Source organism: Heterocephalus glaber, unplaced genomic scaffold (genome assembly GCF_053883595.1).
Source record: "Heterocephalus glaber isolate CG9 unplaced genomic scaffold, H.glaber_assembly_v1.0 deba00001600, whole genome shotgun sequence".
Lineage (NCBI taxonomy): Eukaryota > Metazoa > Chordata > Mammalia > Rodentia > Bathyergidae > Heterocephalus > Heterocephalus glaber.
This window is the reverse complement of record NW_028258372.1, coordinates 20,366,103-20,390,056: the sequence shown is the minus strand read 5'-3', so window position 1 is coordinate 20,390,056 and position 23,954 is coordinate 20,366,103. Positions and strand designations below refer to the sequence as shown.

General features: G+C 38.4%; 1 protein-coding gene across 2 annotated transcripts in view; it reads right to left on the bottom strand.

Annotated features, from left to right (window-relative positions):
- Nucleotides 1–13,172: 13,172 nt before the first annotated feature.
- Dhx9 (DExH-box helicase 9) overlaps nt 13,173–23,954 on the bottom strand; it is a 51,904-nt gene continuing 41,122 nt past the window's right edge. For both annotated transcript variants that reach the window (XM_004862822.3, XM_004862823.3), the window contains 8 exons: nt 22,099–22,259; nt 21,043–21,154; nt 20,302–20,463; nt 20,055–20,182; nt 18,255–18,484; nt 17,983–18,098; nt 16,195–16,395; nt 13,173–14,141 (listed from right to left, as the gene is read on the bottom strand). In XM_004862822.3, the coding sequence (XP_004862879.1) occupies nt 13,487–14,141; nt 16,195–16,395; nt 17,983–18,098; nt 18,255–18,484; nt 20,055–20,182; nt 20,302–20,463; nt 21,043–21,154; nt 22,099–22,259 (1,765 nt within the window). In that variant the 3' untranslated portion in view covers nt 13,173–13,486. The remainder of the gene's footprint in view (nt 14,142–16,194; nt 16,396–17,982; nt 18,099–18,254; nt 18,485–20,054; nt 20,183–20,301; nt 20,464–21,042; nt 21,155–22,098; nt 22,260–23,954) is intronic.

The window sequence follows — 23,954 nt, the reverse complement described above, 5'->3', positions numbered from 1 at the left end:
AAAAACAACAAAAAAAAGAAAGTATATTCCTAGCTTGAAAACCTACCTATATGACAACAGGCTCATATACATTTTAACTGATTAATTATATCAAACATTTAAAGCAGAAAAAAGGAACACTTTTCCACTCATTTTAGGAAATCAACATTGTGCTAATACTAAAACTGGATAAAAATAATAGAAAAGTATGAACATAGATGAAAATTTGTTTAACAAAACAAACTATTAGGAGTCAGATCTGGCAGTATATAGAAAGTGATTTCATTATAGGGATGGCAGTGTTAGTTCAGCATTGGAAGGAAGATCCACTCCCGTAAGTCATCATTTTAACAAATGAAAGAAAAAAGCCATATGATCCTATCAGTACTTGCAGAAAAAGTGTTGGACTAAATTCTACAGCTGTTCATGGTAAAAGCTATCAGGAGACTGGAAGTAGAGCAGAACCTTCTCAACAGATCAAAACCATGTACTCCATACTTTCAGCAAAAATGCCTTATCTGAATAGAGAAGATACAATGCTTTCTCCCTAAGGTTGGGGAACAAGGGCAAATATACCTACTCTTCATATGTCCATTAAACTTTGAAACATAGGCCTAAACCAAAATATTTTGGCAACAAAATGACACAATTAGGATAGGATTGGCAAGGTAGGAGCAAAACCTTTATATATAGATGAAATGATCATCTACAGAGAAAATACTAAGAAATCTCTAGGAGCCCCTAGAACTTGTATTTGAATTTAGCAGGATTAGAAAACACAAGGTATATATAAAAATTCAGGTCTATGTATACTTGCTATAAATGAAGAATTGAAAGTTAAAAATTATGTAGGAGTACAAAGGACCTAGAAAAAGGAAAAAGAAAAAGAAAAAAAAACAGTGTTGGAAGACATTTAGAACCTAATTTTAAGACTTCTTCTAAAGTTACATCAAGGCAATGTTGGTGTAAGAAAAGACATTATAGATCATTGGAATAAAACAGAGAATCTAGAAACAGAACCACACATATAAGGTCCACTGAGCTTTGAAAGATTATTTAACATTAACATTTTATAGAACATAAACTCAACTCAAGAGCAGAGGAAAAGATAGTGTTTTCAACAAATGGTACTAAAACACCTGGTATCTGTATGTAAAAATTTAACCTCAACCCTTTATTGCCATACATAAAAATGACTTCAAAGGATCTATGAACCTAAATATGAAAGACTAAAACTATAAAACTTTAAGAAAAAATATAAGGGAAAATGATCATGAATTTAGGGTATGCAAGAATTTCCTAGTATACAAAAAACATGATATATAAAAGAAAAAAAAATTGATAAATGAGATTCCATCAAAATTTAGAACTTTAAAAGACATAGTTAAGAAAATGAAAAGTAGTCCTTAACCAGAACATATTTATAATACATATAACCTATGACCAGAATATATAAAAAACTTTCACAGCTCATTAATAGACAACCCTATTAAAAAATAGACACAACGGGCCAAGGATTTAGCTGAGTGGTTCCGGCGACTGCCTCACAAGTGCAAGGACCCGAGTTCGATCCCTGGCACCAAAAAAAATAAATTAAAAATAGACACAAGAAGATGATAAATAGCCAGTACAGCACAAGGAAATGTGTCCAACACTAGAATCAGAAAAACACTAATCAGTACAATAACAAGATCGTATTACACACTCATTAGGGAGATGAAGTTAAAAGTTTAAAAAGAACAAATGTCAGCTTAGGTGTGAACCAGTTAGAACTTTCTAATACTGCTAATGTGAATGTAAAATGATAAAACCATTTTGGAAAATAATATAGAAATTTCTTGTATTACTGTTAAGAACCAACAGTTCTGTTCTTAAGTTTTTAAGAGAAATGAAAACTCATGTTCACAATAGATTTGTTGACTATCCCTTATATGAAATTCTTTGGAAGTGTTTCAGATTTTGGTTTGAAATCTACTCATCTGCAAAGAGTATAGCTACTCCTGCTTTTTTCCGGTTCCTGTCACACGGAGTATTGTTTTCCACCCTTTAACTGTCAGTCTACAAGTTTCTTTTTGAATTAAGTGTTTCTTGTATGCAACATATTGTTGGATCTTGCTTCTTGACCCATTCTGCCAGTCTATTTCTTTTGATTGGTGAATTCAGACCATTAACATTGATGATTATAACTGATACGTATTGACGTACCATTGTCATGACTTTTTCTTTTTGTTGGATTTTCCCCCTTTGTGTTTTATTTCTTGTCATGCCTGATGGATTCATTCTGCTGGGCTTCCTGGGGTTGTGATCCTTGTTGTCATTTCCTAGGATAATGTCTAAAATTTTTTGCAGTGCTGGCTTGGTATTCATGTAGTTCCTAAAGTGCTCTTTGTCATGACTGTATCTTATTTCTCCATCCATTTTGAAAGATAGTTTTGCAGGGTACATCAATCTGGGTTGGAGGCTGATTTTCTTTACGGCTTGAAATACATCACTCCAAGTTCTTTTTGCCTTGAGGGTTTGCGTTGAGAAGTCTGCTGTGATTCTGATGGGCTTTCCTTTGTATGTGACTCGTTTCTTTTCTCTAAATACTTGTAGAATTTTGTTCTTCTGTTGGGTTTCTGGGATCTTAACTATTATATGCCCATGTGTACATTTTTTTTTTTGATCATGGCTAGTTGGAATCCTGTATGCCTCCCTTATCTGTATGTCAAGTTCTCTCCCCCTGCTTGGGAAGTTTTCTGACATTACTTCTGTGAACAGTTTTTTTTATGTTATCTGCACTCTCTCCTGTTTCTTCATTGACTCCAATCACTCTGATGTTCTTCTTCTTTGCATCACCTAGGAGTTGCTGGATTGATTTCTTGTGGTCCCTTACTATTTTAAAGAAATTTTTCTTTTCCTGGTCACTAATTACAATCTTCTCTTCTCTGTCTGAAATTCTGTCCTCACATTGGCTCATTCTGCTGCGTAAACTTTCAATGGAGTTTTTAATCTCCTGAAATCTGTTTGCATCTGTTTTATGGATTCCATTTGTTTCCTATGTTGGGATTCCATCATGTTCCTCAGCTCTTTTTTTAAATGTCCGCTCTGGATTTATTATTCATGTCTTGCACAAAGGGCACAATCTCTGCTGTTACATGAGAAATTATTTGATTTCATTTTTTTCAGATCCTCTTTCGTTCCCAGTTCAGGGCCTACAGGTGGTTGAGTATCAGATTGTTCCATCTGGTTTCTGGTTTTGAGACTTGTTTACCTGTCTTCTCATTTCAACAGATGCAGCCTGCTGTGCCTTTGTTGAGGCAACTTTTTGCTCACCCAGTGGTCTTCAATTCTCATTAAGCTACAGAGCTGCCTTTTCTCTACTGCTCACCAGTACACTAATTCCTGAGTTCAGAAAGGTGGCCTTCTGGATCCTGGAGCTGACCTGTTGTCTGGGTGGGCTTCTGGCTCAGGCCTGTGCACACTTGGGATTGTATCTAGGTATGCCTCTGGCTAGGGCCCCTATGTAGCTGTTGTCTGGGTGGGCCTTTGGCTGGGGGCTGTGCACCCCAGTTCCTGTTGCATGAACAAGCTTCTGGTTAGGGTCTTGCCCACTTACTGATGGTATCGGGGCGAACCTCTGCCTGTTGCTTGTGTGCCTGTGCTGCTCTTTTCCAGGTGTGCCCCTGCCTCTGGGGTCAGGGTGGAGCCCTGGCTGGGATCTGCTTGCAGGTGTACTGCTCTGGTCCACAGTGCTGCTCCCCCAACTAAGGTAGTCTGGTGTGCCTTTATTGCAAGGATTTTCTTCACTTTTCCAGTGGGCTTTTTCATCAAGGAGCCTCAGAGAGAACCTTTCTGTTGTTCACTCCTGGTCTATCTTCTCGAGCTTAGAACAATGTCCTTTATGACCCCTGCAACTCTGCGGTGTTGATGCAGGTAATGGCTCACCACAGCCATGGCGGGGCAGGGGGAGGTACTGGGACCCGCGTGGCCCACCTCCTCAGCACTGAGGGGGCTCTGCTCCTTGGCGCTCTTGGGAGGTGGTATGGCAGCCCAAGAGGCTTACCTCCTTGGTGCTGGGGGGGGGGCTGCTCTTTGGTGCCTCCTTATACTAACTTTAGATTTGCACTGTTCTTGTTTTTCTAGAAACTTAAGGGGCATCAATAAGTTTTTTTGGGTTTTTTTTGGGTTTTGGTACCAGGGATCAAACTTGGGACCTTGTGCTTGTGAGGCAGGCAGCAGATCCACTGATCTAAATCCCCGGTCCCAATAAGTTTTTTATTTATTTAGGTTCACTCTTTTTCTGGGCATTCACATCTATGGATTTCTGAGGACTACTTTTATTGTATCTAATATGTTCTGATATGTGGAACTGGTATTATAGTTTGATTGGAGAAAGTGCTTAGTTTCTTTTTTTTTTTTTTTTTTTTTTGGTACTGGGGATTGAACTTAGGTCCTTGCACTTGTGCAGCAGGTGGCAAAACCACTGAGCTAAATCCCCAACCCTTAATTTTTTTTAGACAGGCTCTCACTATGTAGGTTGGGCTGGCCTTGAACTCACTATGTAACCCAGGCTGGCCTTGAATTCATGGTGATCCTACCTCAGTCTCTCAAATGCAGGGATTGCAGGTGTGCAACATCATGCCAGGCTCAGAACTGCTTATTTCTTCTATGACCCATGATTTTTTTTTTTTCTTTTGATACTGGGGATCAAACTTAGGACCTTGTGCTTGTGAGGCAGGTGGCAGAACCACTGAGCTAAATTCTGGCCCACCCATTGATTATTCAAGTATGTAGTGCATAATTTAGTTATTTTGCCATTAATTTTTAGCTTCACTGCACTATGATCTGAGTGTATTCATGGGATAGCTTCAATGCTTTTGTATTTAAGCCTGCTTTCTGAACTAGTATGTGGTCTATTTTGGAGAAGGTCCATGTCCTCCTGAGAATGTGTATTCTGCTACTGCTGGGTGGAACACTCTGTAGATAGCTACTAAGTTCAGTCTGAAGGTGTATTTAACTCTGATATTTGTTGATTTTTTTGGTCGTTTATCTTATTTGTGATAGAGGAGGACTGAGACCCCTTGTTATAATTGTGTTGATGTTTATCTGATCTTTTAGTAATGTTTACGAAATTGAGTGTGCAGATATTTGGTGCATATACATGTTATCTTATTCTGTAGAACTGTTCCCTTAACCTTCTCTGACTCTTCTAATCAGATTTGGCTTGAAGTCCACTTTATCTAAAAATAGGATATCTAGCCCTATTGCATGGAATATTGTTTTCAAAATCCTTTGATGTTTAGTCTGTGAATGTCTTTTTGGATTAATTCTTGTATATAGCATCTCATTAGATTTTGGTTTTTGGGTAATCTTTCAATCTGTATTTTTGAATTTGGGAATTGTGACCATTCAGGTTTTGTGTGTACCAGGGATAGAACTCAGGACCTTGTGCTTTCGAGGCAGGCAGCAGCACCACTGAGCTAAATCCCCGGTCCAACATTGAGAGCTCTTACTAAAAGGAATTGACTTATTCGTGTTATTGCATTATTTTCCTATTGCCAACTTCCCACCCTTCTACTTAATTGTTCACCCTGCTTAGTGTATTGCTTTCATTAAACTTTTTGGCATTGTTGGCTCTTCTCTTTCTGGGTATCCTTGAGAATTTTCTGGAGCATTGGTATGGCAGTCATGAATTTCTTAATATGTTGTCACAGAGATACCTTATTTCTCCATCAATTTTGAAGGATAGTTTTGGAGGACATATCAGTCTGTGTTGGAAATTGTTTTCTTTTAGGGCTTGAAACACTTTATTCCAAGCTATACTGCCCTTTCAGGTTGGTGTTGAGAAGTCTGCTGTAATTCTAATTGGTTTACCTTTATAAGTGATTTGTTGCTTTCCTCTAACACTTTTTGTTTTGTTTTTGTGGTACCAGGGATTGAACTTGGGACCTTGCGCTTGTGTGGCAGGCGCCAGAACCACTGAGCTAAATCCCCGGCCCTAACACTTTTTAAGATTCTGTCCTTCTGTTGGACCTCTTGGATTCTGACTATGATGTATCATGTTCTTTTATGATCACAGCTATTTAGTATTCTGTATGCCACATTTATCAATATGTTAAATTCTTTTCCCAATTTGGAAAGTTTTCTATTGTTTTTGTAAATGGGTTTTTATGTCATTTATACTGTTTTCTGTTTCCACTAATTTCAATTAATCTTAGTCCTTGAGTCATCTAGCAGCTGTTGGATCAATTTTCCATGTTCTCTTGTGTGGAAGTATGCATGAGATGGATGTACAGAGATAAGGGACCTTTGGAGCCACAGCCCAAATCTCCTGGGTTGCATGGTAAAGACTATAGGATAGCCTACAGGGCAACAGTCCAAGTAGGATCAAAATAGATTGCCTTAAGGAGTGTATGCATTGGCCCTTGTCCTCTCCATACTCTAATTACTGAGATTAGCTCTAAGGCTAGTCATGTAGCAGACCACTCTGTCCTTCCCGTCCTCTACATGAATTCCTGTCCAGATGTCCCTCTTCTGTCCCTTATCCTTGTTTCTTAGGTCTATCAATAAAAAGCCATAAAAACTTCAGTTCAAGGCTGGTATCCTGAGACTTTCTTATACTGGAAAAGCCTTAATAAAACAGATCCTCTGGGCCTTCTTAGAGGTTAAACTGGACATGGAGTAATTCCTCATACTTTGTGCCATGGTTGTAAACAGTGACACTTATTTTTAAGGTATTCCTGAGTACATGGTATTGTCACACTGGTTGTTTTTTTTTCTTAAATTCTTTTACTGGTACATTTTAGGTATACAACACAATTACATTTCTCATTGGTTATATAATGCATCTTGGTTATTTTTTCCCCATTCCTAGCCCTCCCTTCACCCCCTCCACCCTTCCCTATTTACAAAGACTTTATTTCCATTTTTTCTATTTCTCAGCATTTTTCCTTTCCTTTCTTTCCTTTCCCCTGCCCTTCCCACTACTCCTACCCCTTTGGACCTTTTCTTCCTATTTTGCATTATCAATTATTCATTCTAATCAATGGTACATTTTAGGTATACAATATGACATTCATCATTGGAAATTTGCATCTTTACATAATCTCTCTTGGTTATTTTTCACCCTTTCCCAGCCCTCCCTTCAACCCCTCCATTCCTCCCTATTTACAAAGATTTTGTTCCTAGTTTTCCATTTTCTCATATTAATTCCATTCCCTTTCCTTTCCCCTATCCCTCCCACTTCTTTCCCCTTTGCCCCTTTTCTTCCTATTTCATATTACCTATTACACATTTTAGTCCTTATTTATACTGTTTCTCACACTAGAGAAACTATTCAGTATTTATATGTGTCCTATTTATTTCACTTGAGTATTGCCTCAATGTGCATCCATTTAGCTATAAAGATCTCTAATTTCTCATTTTTATGGCTGAGTAGTACTCCATTTTATAAAAAAACATTTTCTTTATCCAGTCTCCAGTTGATGGGCATTTGGGCTGTTTCCAAGTTTTAGCTATCACAAACTGTACTTCTATGAACATGGGCGCACATATATCACTGTGGTATGATTCTTTTAATTCTTTGGGGAAGATAACCAGCAGTGGAATAGCAGGGTCAAATGGGACTTCCAGTCCTAGTTCTTTGAGGTATCTCCATACTGATTTCCACAGTGGTTGCACCAGTCTACACTCCCACCAGCAGTGGAGCAGGGTTCCTCTTTCCCCACAACCCTGGCAGCATTCGTTATTGGTTGATTTCATGATAGCAGCCATTCTTTCTGGAGTGAGGTGGAATCTCAGCATTTTCATTTGCATCTCTTGAATGACCCACACTGGTCACTTCTGCTGCCTGCACTTTCAACAGATTTATCTGCTGGATTTGTGTTTGTTACCTTTTCATAGACTCTATTTGTTAACTTGGTCATTCATGTTTTATATCATTTTCTTTGGCTCAGCTAGCTTTAATGTCTTCTGTGAGTTCACTGATTTTATGTCCATCATTTGGTTAGTTATATAACATCTTTGAGCTTACCAAGCACATTACTGATCTACTTTTTTGTGTCTTCTATCTTTTTGTATTACTCAGCTGTTTGGCTTTTGGTTTCTTCCCAATGGATTAGCTTTGGGCAAGTTTGGCACTTTGGGGAGGCATTTTGTTGCTTTGTCTTCTCATGTACATATGCGTGTGCATGTATGCACATGCTGAGGTTTGCAATTATTGTGGATTTTATTGTTAGTATGGAGAACTCTTTAGTGTCAGCTTCTCAGTAGTACACTCTACACGTGGCTAACTATATGCCTTTGTCTCTGTCCCAAGAGCCAAACACCTGTATTAATTTGTGTATAGTGTTTTCCTTGCACTAAGTTCTCTGGAAATGAACTGCAGTGCTATTGACAAAGACAAACCAAATACTGGTATACAATCAAAACCAGTTAATAACAACTATGCCACCCTTGCAACGGCAACAAAATCAGCAACAGAATCAAAGACAAACTGGATATTAACACACCATAAAACCCAATACAAACTAACACTGTAACATTTCTAGAAAAAGAGATCTGTAATCATAATTTAGATGCAAAGACAAAGCAAATATGAGATACCATAAGTATCTACTAAATCCAACAACCATACCATCATTGCAATAGAAAAGAATCAAAAATAGTAGCAGAGAGTTAACTAAATATTAATAAACCTTAATGGTAGGGCCAGGGATTTAGCTCATTGGCGCCATGCCTGCCTCACAAGAACAAGGTCCTGAGTTGAATCCCTGGTACCGAGATAAAACAAAACCTTAACAGTAATACTATTAAAGATGGAGTAGTGGTGAATGAAAAAATTTTGAAAAATAAAGGAGAAAAAAAATCTTATTAAAGAATAAGAGAAAAATATAATTACATAAAAATAACAGAAAAAGGAAAAAAGGAAAACCAGCAAAATAGAAGGTAAAAATGGGGGGGGGGGGGAGCCCAGGCCCAAAAAACCAAAGAGAAAAAAAAGGGGTAAGAGTCCAAAAAAAAAATTCTTCCATGTTTTTGAATGAGTGCTGTATTTCCAAGGTCTGCAGTATTGGAATCCACAAGATATGGGGGAGGGCTACTGAATCACTAAGACCTAGTTTACTTCTACACTCACATTGTTGGTGAATAAATGCTGGATCCTGCCCTGCCTTTCCCACTGGGCATGGCTGGTCAATGACTGCTGCCCTGGGCCAAGGGTTTAGCTCAGTGGTGGTGCGCCTGCTTCCCAAGCACAAGGTCCTGAGCTGAGTTTGATCCCCAGCTCAGGAAAAACAATTTCTGCCCTAAGGATATAATCACTTAGGCCCTTCAGTTTCTGTGTTCTGTCTAGCTTTACAGCCTGTGGGTACCCACTTCTGCTCCAGAAACTTCTGTCCATAAACCCCAAGCTGCGGCAATTGGCCAAACCAAGCTGTATTCCTGCTCAGATTGGTAAATGGGGAAAGTAAGACCATTGAGTTCTGTGCTGGATGTAGACAATGAGGCAGGGATTCAAATAGACTGCTGGGGTTAAATGCCAGCACTTTTGAGACTCATACCACTCTGAAAGCTACACAAACCCAGCCTGACTTTTTTTTGGTACCAGGGATCAAACTTGGGACCTTGCACTTGCAAGGCAGGTGCCAGGGGCCCTAGCCTGGCTTTTTTTTAACATGGATCCCAGTGACCTTTCAAGCCTGAGCTTAAACATTTTGGGGGAGGGAGGTCTGTCAGGCCGGTAGCGTCTCCATGACTCTCAAATCACTGTGGTAGGGAAACATCAAAACTGGTTATTCTGTAGCAGATTTTAAACAACTGCTCCTGATCAAACCTCAAATATGGTGAACATAGAACTGGACTTCTTCCACAACTCGTCTGCCTTGTAGAAGGAGTAACTTTCAGATTAAATCTCTAGTTTTGGCAATTTACAATAGTTGTTAGGTTTTCTTGGGAGCTAGCTAGCACTGCCAACCCAGTCTGTCTTTCCCTGGGGCTCCCAAACTTCTCCCATCTTACCTTATGTCATATGAGATAGACCTCCCTCCTTGGGAGCCAGGGTCAGCTTTCCAGACTGCTTCATTCTTTTCTCTGCCATGTGCTCTACATCTTCTGCTTCTATGTAGTTTCTACTTTTCCTAACAGCTACCTCTAGATTCTCCAAGATCTTTTTCCCCCTCACTTTAAGTTGTTTTCCAGTATCTTGATTCCAGATCCCAGAGAAGCTGTATTTTGCTGTCAGTCTCTAACATTTTTGTCTACATCTTTTCTTTAAAGTTAACTCATCACTGGACTGGGGATTTAATGCTCAGTGGCACCATGCCTGCCTTGCAAGTGCAAGGTCTTGAGTTCGATCCCCAGTACTGCCAAAAAAAAAAAAAAAAAAATTAGCTCATCACTAAAACAGTATGATAAACTCATATGACCTCTATCAGTTAACTTTGAAAGATTCAATAGTAATGTTTCCCCAAAATCCAGAAATTTTTTATATGTAATACATCAATCCACAAATACTAAAGGTATACAATTAAATTAGTTACTTTGCTGTTGTGTGGACAGTAATTCAAACCAAAATGTTTCAGGTGAATACAATGGAATACAAAAAACGTCAAAACCGCAATTTTTTAGTTCTAATCCAATTAGACATTACACTTCTGGTTTTACTATCGGTCCTAACTCCTCTCCCAAATTTACGAGGAAAGCTGGCCTTCAATGTCTTCTAGTTGTCTGAGCTGAACTGAAGGTGACAGACATTCACGCTCTCCTAATCTGTTCCTATCCATATCCAAAGGGTTTTGAATGCAGCTTCACAACACAAGATCCCATCATTTTTAGATGCTTCTAGACACTGTGCCCACAGGGTTTCTTTTGTTTGTTTTTTGGTACCAGGGATCATACTCGGGACCTTTCACTTGCAAAGCAGGCGGCGGAACCACTGAGCTAAATCCCTGGCCCTCCACACAGTTCTTGACAGAGAACTTTTAGGGGAGGACTTCCTGCAACTGGCAGTATTTGAGAATCTCGGGACAGTAGAAATATCTAATTCATCATTTTCAACCCCCCAAAAGCAGTTAGGTTCTCACTGCTAACACTGCTGACACTTCTAAGATCATGGAGAGAACAGATGCCAGTCAGGTCCACACCCATGCATTTGAACTTCTAAGAGCAGACCCAAATGCCTGTACAACTATCATTGTAATCTCAAAACCCAGTCATTATGTGCATGGTCAGACAGGCAGGTGATGACACCCACCTTTCCACATATCTTACCCCCAAACCTCACATCCACCCTTATACTTCACCCCCTGAATGGGAGAAATGTGTTATCAACTCTCCTTTTGGGAATTATTTCCAATTTAGTGAAATGCCTTCCTTATTCACTTTGTTTTGAGGCATGGTCTACGTAGTAGCCCAGGCTGTCCTCAGTTCCTCCTGACTCAGGGTCTTGAGCACTGGGATTACAGGTGTGCACCACCAAGCCTGGCTGCAATATACTTTTAAATGGAACATTGTCTTGAAGCAGCCCACAGAGTTATGGCTGAGAAAAGACATACTGATGCCTCATAGCATTAATATCTCACATATCACCAAGCATGGTGGTACAAACCTGTAGTCCCAGTACTCAAGAAACTGAGGCAAGAGGATCACCATTGATTCTGAGGCCAGCCTAGGCTACAGAGTTCAAGGCTTGGATGGACCACATAGCAAGGTAATTATCTATATATCTTAGTTCATAATGGAGTGATAAAACTGTCTTAAGTAGCTTTCTATTCAGTCATGAGTCTACTTGCCCTTCCTTTCCCATGCAAACTAGTGAGAAACACTGCTTTCAGACACTGACCAACAAGACAACTGTGATTCTCCAAATATGGAGAACAAATGAAAGGAGCAGGAACCACAGGCTCAAGTCAGGAAGAGGAGGTGGTAATGTATTTTTGTAACTGGCTGAGTAGTGTCGACAGTGGCTTGGGGCAGGACAGTAAAACAATTAAGAGGCTGGTGTGGCCTTATTATGTTCAAGCTACTGACAGCCTGAATAGAGGCAGTTGGTTTATAAAAGTAGATGGAAAAGGTATCTCAAGCTGACTAGCCATAATGTATATGGCTTAAGTAATTAAGTAACTGTGAGCAAAAAACAACTGAGCAGGGTAACTACAAAGCATGGGTATAGTGTGGAGTGGGGTTCTGCAGCTGGAAAATGCTTTGGTATTTTTCTTTCTGTGGAATACTTAAGCAGAGATACATGTATACTAAGCAGTTGCTTAAAAAATGGTGTGATGCTCCGAAGGGCAAAGTCAGATGTAAATACAGACTTGGATTCATCAGCTTATGAACAGTAACTGAGTGCTTGCCTGACATGTGCGAGACACTGGTTTTATTACCAGCACTGTGAAAGTAAAATATAAAAGTAAAAAAAAAAAACCACTGAAAAGGACACTAAAAGTTTTCCCAAGATCAACATGACAGGTAGCAGAATTAAAATATATAACCCAGATCTAAGACAATATATTTGCGAACTATAACATACTGTGCTCTCTCCAATGGAAATCTATGAAGACTGTTTAGTATAAAAATCTCTACTGGCCAAGTGTAATGACACATGCCTGCAATCCCAGCACTTGGGAGGCTGAAACAGGAGGCTCACTACAAGTTTGAGTTCAAGCCTGAACTATATAGTGAGATCCTATCTCAAAAAACCCAACCCTCCCCCAAATACATATAATCTCTACTATAAGCAAATATCCTCTGAAATGTTTATATAGATATTCACCAAATAACTCTCCCTTTTATCCCCAAATTCTAAACTTTATCCATTGCTGAAACTTCACTTACCTTTGCTTTGAGACAATCTTTATTCAAGGGTTCTATAGGTTGATTATACTGCCCTCATTTTTTATACTGGGAACTTATCTAAAGAAAATGCTGGTGTCGTTCATAAGACTTTTTTATAGACAAAGCTTGAGAGGAAGTCAAAATATTCAGCCCTAGATCAAAATAGTTTTCTGAGGTTCAGAGGTCTACCTGACTTGAGCACTGGCCAATGTTTACTGCAACAACAGTGATTCAATGCCAAGGCTATTTATTTCAAGTACTAGTATCACCATATTTTATTTGAAACACAGAGAATTCAACTTTTTCTCTAATGTTTAAAATAAATGTATTAGCAGTGAAAAACTATTCTAATACATAACATCAATAATCAACTACATAAGTGGTATTCAGTGTAATACTTTATTTTCTATGGTATTAAACAAAAGCCAAGAAAATATCAAGTTAGTTTAAAAGGGAAATCTTTACTGCTTAACGAAAAAAATACAAACTGGTACTTTTATAATAGATCATATTTTACATTAATATAAACAAAATCACTAATGTATCTATATGCTTGGTTTCCTAAAACTACAATGAACCACAGAATAAAAGAAAAGGCTGTTTTTTGGGGGGAGCAAATAAACATTTGGGAAAACACATAGCATGCTTTTTATTTTTTAACTGTCTATGCATAAGGCATTGACATAACTAAGTTTTAATAGCCACCACCTCCCCTTCCCTGTCCAAAGTAGCCACCTCCAAACCCCCCCCTGCCACCTCCTCGCTGGAATCCCCCAGATCCTCTGTAACCTCCCCCACCAGGTCCTCTGAAGTCTCCCCCACCAGGTCCTCTGAAGTCTCCCCCACCTGGTCCTCTGAAGTCTCCCCCACCTGGTCCTCTGAAGTCTCCCCCTCCTGGTCCCCTGAAGTCTCCCCCACCAGGTCCTCTGAAGTCTCCCCCACCAGGTCCTCTGAAATCTCCCCCACCAGGTCCTCTGAAGTCTCCCCCATTAGGTCCTCGGAAATCTCCCCCACCAGGTCCTCGGAAGTCTCCCCCACCAGGTCCTCGGAAGTCTCCCCCATTAGGTCCTCGAAAGTCTCCTCCACTAGGGCCTCTGTAGTCTCCACCAAAGTTGCCTCTGTAACCCCCTCGGAAACCTCTATAGCCCCCACCATATCCTCTTCGGTAAGAGTTGGAGCCACCTCCATAGCCTCCACCTCCATAGCCACCACCTCCATAACCTCCACCGCCATAGCCACTACCATACCCTCCAGTGCCATACCCTCCACCACCATATCCAGAACCCCTTCTATATCCACTTCCATTATCATATCGAGCCATCTTGGGAGGACGTGGACCGTCTCCATACCTAGGAAAAGCAAAAACCCACCAGTTTAGTATTCTTTCTTTTTTTATAGTGTGGGGGAATGAACCCAAGGCTTCATAGAGTCTAAGACAGTAAATCACTTAATACATCTCAACTACTCATCCAAATGTACAAATTTAGTCATAATTTGAACATTTACTGCACAAAAAACAATGAAGCCAACACACAAATACAAACTAAAATGAAATTAATCTGCAATTCCAAAACAGATAAAAGAGTATCAATTATTAAAATGTTCACTTTTACTCAATTCAATGGTACAGTGCTCTAAGACGATCAAGTATTAAATAATACATTAGGGGGCCGGCAATTTAGCTCAGTGGTTCTACCACCTGCCTCGGAGGCACAAGGTCCCAAGTTCAATCCCCAGTATCAAAAAAACAAAAAGCAAAACAAAACAAAAAATAATACATTAGGAAGAGGTTCCTGGCACCACGTTGACTATCACATTAATACCAAATATTTTCTGGCATTAATAGTGAAATGTGTTTTTAAAAACTATCTTTGGCAGGGGTAGGGGTAGTGGGAGGGGCAGGGGAAAGGAAAGGGAAAGGAAAAATGATGAGAAATGGAAAAAATGGAAATAAAGTCTTTGTAAATAGGGAAGGGTGGAGGGCGTGGAGGGCTAGGAATGGGGAAAAAGTAAGAAACAAGATGCATTATGTAAAGGTACAATTCCCAATGAGAAATGTAATTGTGTGGTATACCTACAATGTACCAATAAAAGAATTTAATAAAAAAAATTAAAATTTAAAAAAACCAAAAAAAACAACTATCTTTGGCAATTTGTTCACACCTAAATTTGTCTCATATGGCAAACAATGAAAATAAGGCCTAAAAACTGCAGAAATCAAGATGTCCCACCAACAATTTCAATTCAGTATACGCCAAAACTTCTTTTTACTTTAATAGTAAATCTAAGGGACATGATGGCAGTAGTACTGCTCCTAAGATACATGAAGAATACTGATGAACCATATCATTAAGTCCACAATGTAACAAATGATTAAGCAAGTCACAAAATGCTGAAAATGAGTAAACCTAAATGAAAACCACATGTATGATCACAGATTGTAATATTCTGCTTTCTCTGTAGGTAAATAAAAGATGAGGTCTAATAAAATTAAAGAAGAAAAAATCTGTAGCAAATGAAACATTTTAAAAATTAAGAAAAATTTCACATTTTTTTTGCCTTAAGATAGCCATAGTTAGCCACACATGGTGGCACATACTTGTAATCAAGCATTCTGGGAGGCTAAGGGACAAGAATCACAACTTCGAGCCCAGCCTAGAAAACAGCAATATCCTTATCTCAAAATACAGTTTTGCACTGGGGATCAAATTTAGGCAGGTGTGGTGCCACTGAGCTACATCACTAGCCCTCTTTACCTTAAAATGTAAAGGAGTGTCTGGGGATATGTATAATCCCTAGTAATAAAGAAAACAAAAAGCCACAGTCTTCTATTTCCCTAAGATAAATCCTGATGTTTTTTATTTTAAGGAAAGAACAATTTAATCCCTTATTAACCTTTTTTTTCTTTAGATATCAAAACAGTATTAGGGATTTAGCTCAGGGGCACCGGCAACTGCCTCATGGCCTCGAAAGCACAAGGTCCTGAGTTTGATCCCTGGATGAACAAAACGAAAACAAGAAATAGTACTAGACTATATCATTTTCCTGTTCTATATCCAGCCTGGACTACATATGTCCTTTTAAGGCCCCTGTTTGTCATTAACATGTACTGCTGTTGCATCCACATTAACACAAAAAGTAAATAACATTCTTCTGTTCTGAGTGTGTCAGCCCATCAAAATTCCATATTCACTCTCTGTCTACAATTTTATTTCCAAATTTTTTTGCCCCAGGACCGGGGATAAAACTCAGGACCTTGCGCTTTTGAGACAGGCACCCTGAGCTAAATCCCAAGCCCTGTCTACGATTTTAAATAGAGCAAGACCTCTATCAACTAGCTCTGGGAATTCTAGTCCTGCATGTACCTACCCTCTGCTTGGCTGAAAGACAACTTATACTCACCGTGCAGCGCCAATCATAAGGCTTATACCAGCTGCTGAGGGCCTAGAGATTTGTCGGATCATGTTCAACATATGCTCATTTACAGGGTCCAATTGGCTGATGATATTAGGTTGTTTGGTTACTTCAACAACCAGAGCTTCCATGGCTGCACGGAGAGCAGTGATGCAGGCAGCAGCATCATGAGATATTTGCAGTCTGATCCTAAAATGAAAAACAGCAAAACAAACAAAAAGAACCCCCCAAATTAGACCATTATCTCTCAGTTTCACACATGGCAAATCATATAATAAATCTAACTGCATAACAAGTAACCAGTACTATTATCAGAATGACTCCAGACTTAGGCAAGTAGAATAAAGAATAACAATCTGCACTGACTTCTTAGAATTCACTACTAGCTATGAACAGTAATCTTAAACTGTAAAATCTTTTTTTGGGGGGGGGGAGAGGGAGAGGGGGAGACAGGGTCTCACTATGTAGTCAAGGCTCCCCTTAAACTCACTATATAGCTGAAGCTGGCCTCGAAATCACAGTAATCCTCCTGGCTTTAGCCTCCGAAGTGCTGGGATTACAGGAATGAGCCACCACGCCCAGCAAACTATTAAATCTTATCTAGTCAAATAGTTTGTAATACAGGTCACTTGGCCTGCCCTCATAAGACACTCAGAATATTAAGAGTTTTCAAGGGTTTCTAAAATATGGCTGATTGCATTAACTGTACTCTAAGCTCTATAACATTTCTGTAAGGTGCTCACTGTTAGCACCCAAGGTCCAATTTGGTGGTGACAGTATTTATAGAAACAGCTTAAATATGAAATATTTTTACCAGTACAGTAAAACCTTGGTTTGTGGGCATACTTTGTTCCAGAAGTATGCTTATAATCCAAAGCACTTGTATATCAAAGTGAATTTCCCCATAAGAAATGATAGGAACATAGATGATTCGTTCCAAAACCCAAAAATATTCATACAAAAATGATTACAATACTGTAAAACAAAATAATAAAGAAAATACAAAATATACAGAAAAACTATCCTACACTTACCTTTAAAAACCTTCATGGTTGGTGTGAGGGAGACAAGAGAGAGGATTACCGTGTAGGACAACTTTCACTATCACTAACGAAATCACTGCTATCTATTAATGGAATCTTTTTCTTTCCAGGCAACTTTAACAAGGAATTTATCCAACGACACTTGTTTCTGATTCTGCAGATTTCGCAGAAATGTGACACTGCACTATCCTTAAACAGATTCATTATTTGCACTGCTACAGCCTTACTTGGGTGGTACTTTTCTACAACATTTTACACTGTTTTCCACATTATATACATCTTCCTAATCTCATTTGAAGTGATGGATTTCCCCATCTTTTTCTTTCTGCTCTGCAAATGAGATCTACTCTATAACCTTTTCCTGTTAGGAAACAATCACCCACAATCCTACAATGAGAGAACCATTGGCTCAATCGTGATCATGTGACATTGAGCATGTGCTACTTACATTGCAAGTTAGAATTTATTAGGAATGTTTGCTCAGCTTGTGGAACATTCACAGAACAAGTTACTCGCAACCCAAGGTTTTACTGCATAGTCAATTTAAGAACTTTGTTTATAATAAAAAACCATACTACCAAGATTTTCCACTCTCCAAGAAAAAATATTACAAAGCACCTTGAGTCATTCAATTCTGCTGTTTATTTCACATACTTAAGTTCAATTAGAGCTGAGTTCTAACACATCTTAGTTCTAAGAATTCAATTTGTAGTCCAAATCTGAAAATCCATACCAGTCATCTACAAACACAATCTGTCCATCAGATTGGACTTTCTTGGAGGCAAAGAGAAGCAACTGCAAGGGGGTAACTAAGGTCATGCCTTTAGCAGAGATGGCTCGGGTTCGAATCTGCAAATGGAAAAAGAGGCAAGAGAAATATTGTTGGCAACCTATCAAGTAATGTCATTTAATGACAATAAACAATGCCATGAACATTAAAACTCACATTCACAAAGACAAATTAAGACAATCTGGCTTTACCAAACTTTTCAAATCTCTTCTTACCTTTTCACCAAATACAAAGAAGGGAGAAGGGTACTTCATGTCTTGGCTGCTAAACGGACAATTAACAGATGACTTATGGATAAGTGCATTACGCCCTTCAGTGGTAAGAATTTTTCTCTTTTCTTTATGGTAGCATACATTGGGGTACACACCAAAGGCCAGGAGGGAGATAACAACATCCAAATTATTATCTGGTCCAGTGTTAGTGAACACTTGTGTCAACAAACACTCTGTTAAGGAGTTAAAACAAAAGAATCAGTTAACTAAGTAATTCTCACATTATACACAAACTGAGAATTAGGAGAAATGACTATGCCCACAAACCCCGCTTTAGAATAATCTGGCTAGAACACTTTTTTCTCAGAATCCTACTTATAGCTCAGATTAAGTTCAGGGAGAAAAATCTGCTAAATCTCCGTAATAAGAAAATGAAAGTTAAATAAAAATTAAACTCTTATAGACACTATCACAACATATGCTTAGGTGACTTCACTATTTTATCTATTCTTCTTAAACAGCTATTACTTGTAGAGAAGACAGGATGATAAACTAAAAGGATACCCACTGGAATGGTTTACCAGACTATACTTTTACTTCATCACTGTCTCAAAAACCTGACATGGTGCTAAGAACAGAGATTATAACTTGTTCTAGATAAACTTGAGTTGTAGTTTTTCAACTCCTAAGTGAATGAATCTGAACAAGCAATTTAAATGTTGGTGCTAGCTTCATTGTCTACATAACAAGAGTAACAATACTGTCTTCTCATACTAATGTAAAGATGTTAACATATAAAAAAAATGTCCTTAGGGCCGGGTATTTAGCTCAGTGGTTCCACCGCTTGCCTCAAAAGCACAAGGACCTGAGTTCGATCCCCAGTACCCAAAAAAAAAAAAAAAAAAAAAAAGTCCTTTCCGGTTCGTTTGATTTTTGGGAAAAAATTAGGAATTCACTCTACAACAGATGAGAACTATTTTGCTTAAATTGTATTTTTAAAAAATTTAGCATTTTGTCCACCTGTCTTACAACACATCCTATTTTTCGGTTATGGATTCCAGTTCTCAATATTTAACCTCAATGAAAAAATTACTATAGCACAATTAACACCAGTTATGGTACAGCATGTCTGTAATCCCTACACTTTGGGAGACTGAGGGAAAAGGATCCTAAATTCAAGCCCAACTTGGGCAATTTAGCGACTCAGCAAGACCCTGCCTCAAAAATAATGATGCTACCTGCCTCACACGCCCAAGTTCCCAAGTTCGACCCCAGGTACTTTAAAAAAAAAAAAAAAAAAAAGAATGAAAAGGGTTGGGGATGTAGCTCAGTATAAAGACCCTGGGTTCAATCTCAAGTACAGTGAGAAAGGGCAAAGAAAAAGGAAAAAGAGCTAGATTACTGTTGCTGTATCATGTATGATAAAATCCTCTGTGATTATCTTTTGAAAGTTTAAATGCAAGCCAATTAAAATTCAATGATTGAATTTATTTCAAATCTAAAAATGAATCTCTCTCAAACTCTTCCACCATACTTTTTGCTTCCTTTATAAAATGAATATGAATAAATACTACCACCATGTTCAAAGAACTAAGATATAGCTTAGAATAGTGGCAAACCTATAGCATCTGTGTCACAGCGGGAAGTGTTATCACTGAACGCTCTAAAAGGTTCCCCTATCACTAGCTTAGAACATAACAAAAGAACAGGGTTAAACGTTTGGATCTCAAATATACTATCCTGTCGATATGTATGTAGTACATAAATGTTATTTCAGATATATCTAAGAATGAAAAATCTTACCTTCTGGAAATCCAGAATTAAGCAGAATTTCTTTAAGCTGAACTTTGGCCTCCCAAGTCATTCTTAATGTAGCCATATTGAGTCTTTTGTGCTCACAAAAACGTATCTCTGCTTCTTCTCCACCCATTCTAAAATAAATGAAATGGAATGCTAAGAAGTCATTCTCTAAGACCAGAGGATTAGATTTAGGTTAAGAACTATAGACAGTTTACCCGATTCTAGCAGTAATTCCATTCTAAGTCCATACCTAGCATCATCCCAGGCTTGGAATACTGATAAAAGGGCCACATGGTCAGAAAATCTGTTTCCAGCAAAATTTCGATGGATGTAGCCCAGCCGCTTCCCTTCACTGATGAAAGGCTCTGGAAAGCAGGTAGCAGCAGCAATGGTACAGACAGCATCTCCCACACTGAAACAAACACAAATTAAATTGATACTATAAACACAACTTTGTTTCCAGTAGATTGGGTAGTACTGCTCAATGTGGGTTAGTCTTTACTGGCTATAATAATGCTTTTACTAGGACTGAAAATAGCTTAATGAAGAATATTACAGTTACTTTCTCCAAAAGCAAAAAAGAAAAAATTAATGACGTCTGTCATCAATGGCTGTATATTTCACATAAATCATGAACAAGTATCATCTTTTTATTTCCTTATTTTCTCTTGTCTATCTTAAATCTCTTCCTCTTCAAAAACATTCTGATAAAACATATCCCCCCTTTCTTAATACTATCCTCTTTCAAGGAACAACTGTATTAAACCCCTAGGAAGTACCCTTCTCTCTTAAGAAATTTGCCTTCCCCCAAGTTAAGTCCAAATATCTACTACAACTGTCCATTTTTCTATTCTTATAAATTCTCAGTATCTAGATATATCACTTCTTTTTCCTATCTGAGCCCACCTTGATTTTATGGGGAAGAGATTAAGATTATGAAGCTATTCTACCATTCTGCCTATCAGCAATAAGAAATTTAAAAAACACTTACTAGAAAATACATCCCATTATCATCATTTTCCCAAAACGAGGCTCAATGGGGAGTTTAGCCAGGATTCGTCCCAGAGGAGTCAACTCATCATTGATATCTAATGCATCAAGCTCTGTGGAAAGACAATTCTTTGTGAACACTGTGAAGAACACCCTTCAACCTACATAAAGATCAAATATTTATTTACAGATTAAAGCTAGGATAGTGCACTTAAGATTTCATCATTTGTCAAACCAAATGCAGCACTATGTCCATAACCAACAATTCTTTTCACTCAACAGAACAAATGGGCATGGTGGCTCACGCCTGTAATCTCAGCACCTTGCAGACTTGGGCAGAAGGATCCCTGTGAGTTCAAGGTCAGCCTGGGGTACATAGTGAGTTCAAGGCCAGCCTATACTACATAGTGAGACACTGTCTGGGAAAAAACCAAACCAAAACAAAGCAAACCAGAACAAAACCAAATTCTGGAGCACTAATATAAATGATATACTAGAATTAGGTGCTACAGGTTGAAAATCTTGACAACAGCCCATGAGAAGTCTATGAATACAGTAATAGCAGCATTAATTACATGCCATACAAATCTGATACTATTGCCCAATTTGTTGGTTTTTAAAGATAAAAGAAAGAAATGTAGGGAAGTCAAGTCCACACAGCAGATGAGTGCTAGATTCACAATTCAAATGCCTATTTTGGCTCCAATGCCTTTATTTTTGCAGCATACTATACGATTTAACTGACTTAAAAACAGAAACGAATGTTCTAGGAGATATACCCATATATAAAATAAGAGTCTTGTACTTCATTTCCTGATTTTTATCAAGAGATGACACTGGGCTTTTGTCTTTTGCTCAAAATGTGAGACTCATCTCATCTCTCACTCTGTTCACTATTAGCAAGTGACCATGCTAAGTGGACAAGGTAATGTTAGAAGTCTTACTATCACAGCCCTGCTGACTCTCTACATGCTGACTCACTGTTAAATATTCTGACAGGACAAAAACAAATGGTCTAGTTAGGACCTATATTAGGCAGCTAAGTATTTATAAGTACCTCTAAGAGTGTGCTCTGCTTCAATCACAGCATCCAAAGGTGGAGGTTCAATTGCTTTGGCCAGGAATTGGCCAATTCCTCCCAGACGTAGAAGTTTTATGCTCAAAGCAATTTCATGCAATGGTGTTCGAAACATCTCAGGTGTCATATGGGTTTCAAGTCTAAAAGAAAGTAAGCATAAAATAACCATCCGCTTTATGTAAATGTATCAAAAGTGGTTACAGAGACAGAATCCAGGATAGAGCGTTGTGTCCCTTTTGTCATCCTTTTTCAGTTAACACAAAATCAGTATCTAGACAATTTGGTTGCATGGTGACCTCTGACTTTACTCTTACAGCTTGATGGCTTTTTCTTCTGGTACTGGGGATGGAACTCATGACCTTGAGTTTGTAAGGCAAGCGTGGTGCCACTGAGCTAAATCCCTGGCCTTCTCTTTTTTTAAGACATGGTCTTGATTTGCAGTCCAGGCTGGCCCTGAACTCAAGGCATTCTTCCTGCCTCAGCCTCCCAAGTGCAGGGATCAAAGATCCGTGTTACTATGCCTGGCTAATGACTTTTTCAACTGAGGAATGAAAAATAAAAAGGTTATCCTAAATCATTTATGTGATTAACCCCACTTATGGCTTATTCAAGTCCTGCCTGTTGACAAACATGGGTTAAAAATGATTACATGAAAAATACAGAAACAACTCCAGGCACACACTCATTTATACAATCTTTGACAAAGGAGCCAAATCTTTTTGCTGGAGGATAGCCTCATAGATAGTGCTGGGAATCTGGCTATCCACATGCCGAAGGTTGAATTTAGACCCATATCTCTCTCCATACACTAAACTAAAACCAAAATGAATCAAAGATCTCAATATTAGAACAGAAATAATCTGATAGAAGGAAAAAAAAAAAAAGGTAAAATCTCACATTTTATAGGTGTAGGCAAAGACTTTTTGAATAAAACTCTGGTTGCACAAGAAATAATATTAAGAATCAACAAATGGGATCTCATTAAATTACAAAGCTTTTGTACACCAAAGGAAACCACCAACAAAGTGAAGAGAAACTACAGAATGGGAAAAAACTTGCCAGCTACTCCTCAGACAAAGGACTAAGATCTAAAAGAATGATGGCAAACCTATGTCACTGTCCCCATGAGCCAAGTCAGCCCCCACATCACCTACAAAGCCAAGCATCAGATAACGGCACACATAGAAAAATTAGCATGCTCAGAAGAGAGTAGAGGCACCAGGTAACGAAGTAAATAGCCAGGACTCATTAGCCGTGACTTGACCTAGCTTTCAGATAACCAGTCATTGAGCTGCAAAGTGTTATGTATTCACTTGGACTGGTTGTGACTTTTAATGTATTTGTTTTTATTAACGTAAGATTTTGGCTGTTTCTATCATTAAAAGGAGGGGCCAGGGTATTTAGCTCAGTGGTTTCGCCACCTGCTACACAAGTGCAAGGACCTGAGTTCAATCCCCGGTACCAAAAAAAAAGTCAACTCTTATTATTAAAAGGTCTGTTATTGTATTGTATCTTTTAAGACAAAAGATATTAAGGTAAGAGGTTTTTTTTTTTTTTCCTCTAAACTAAAACCTCAGTATTCGGGTTGAATTGCAGTGTTGGTATTTTTTAGTAAGTGGGTTTTGGGTTGCAGTTTGAGGACTTGGTCTCTAGTTTGCCATCACTGATCTAGAATATATATAGAACTAAAAAAATTAGACTCCCTCCCCAAATTTAAAGACTCATTGAAAAATGGGCATCTGAGACACTTTTCAGATGAAGAAACACAACTGGCCAATAAATACACAAAAAAATGTTCAACATCACTGGCCAAACAACAAAGACAAATTAAAACA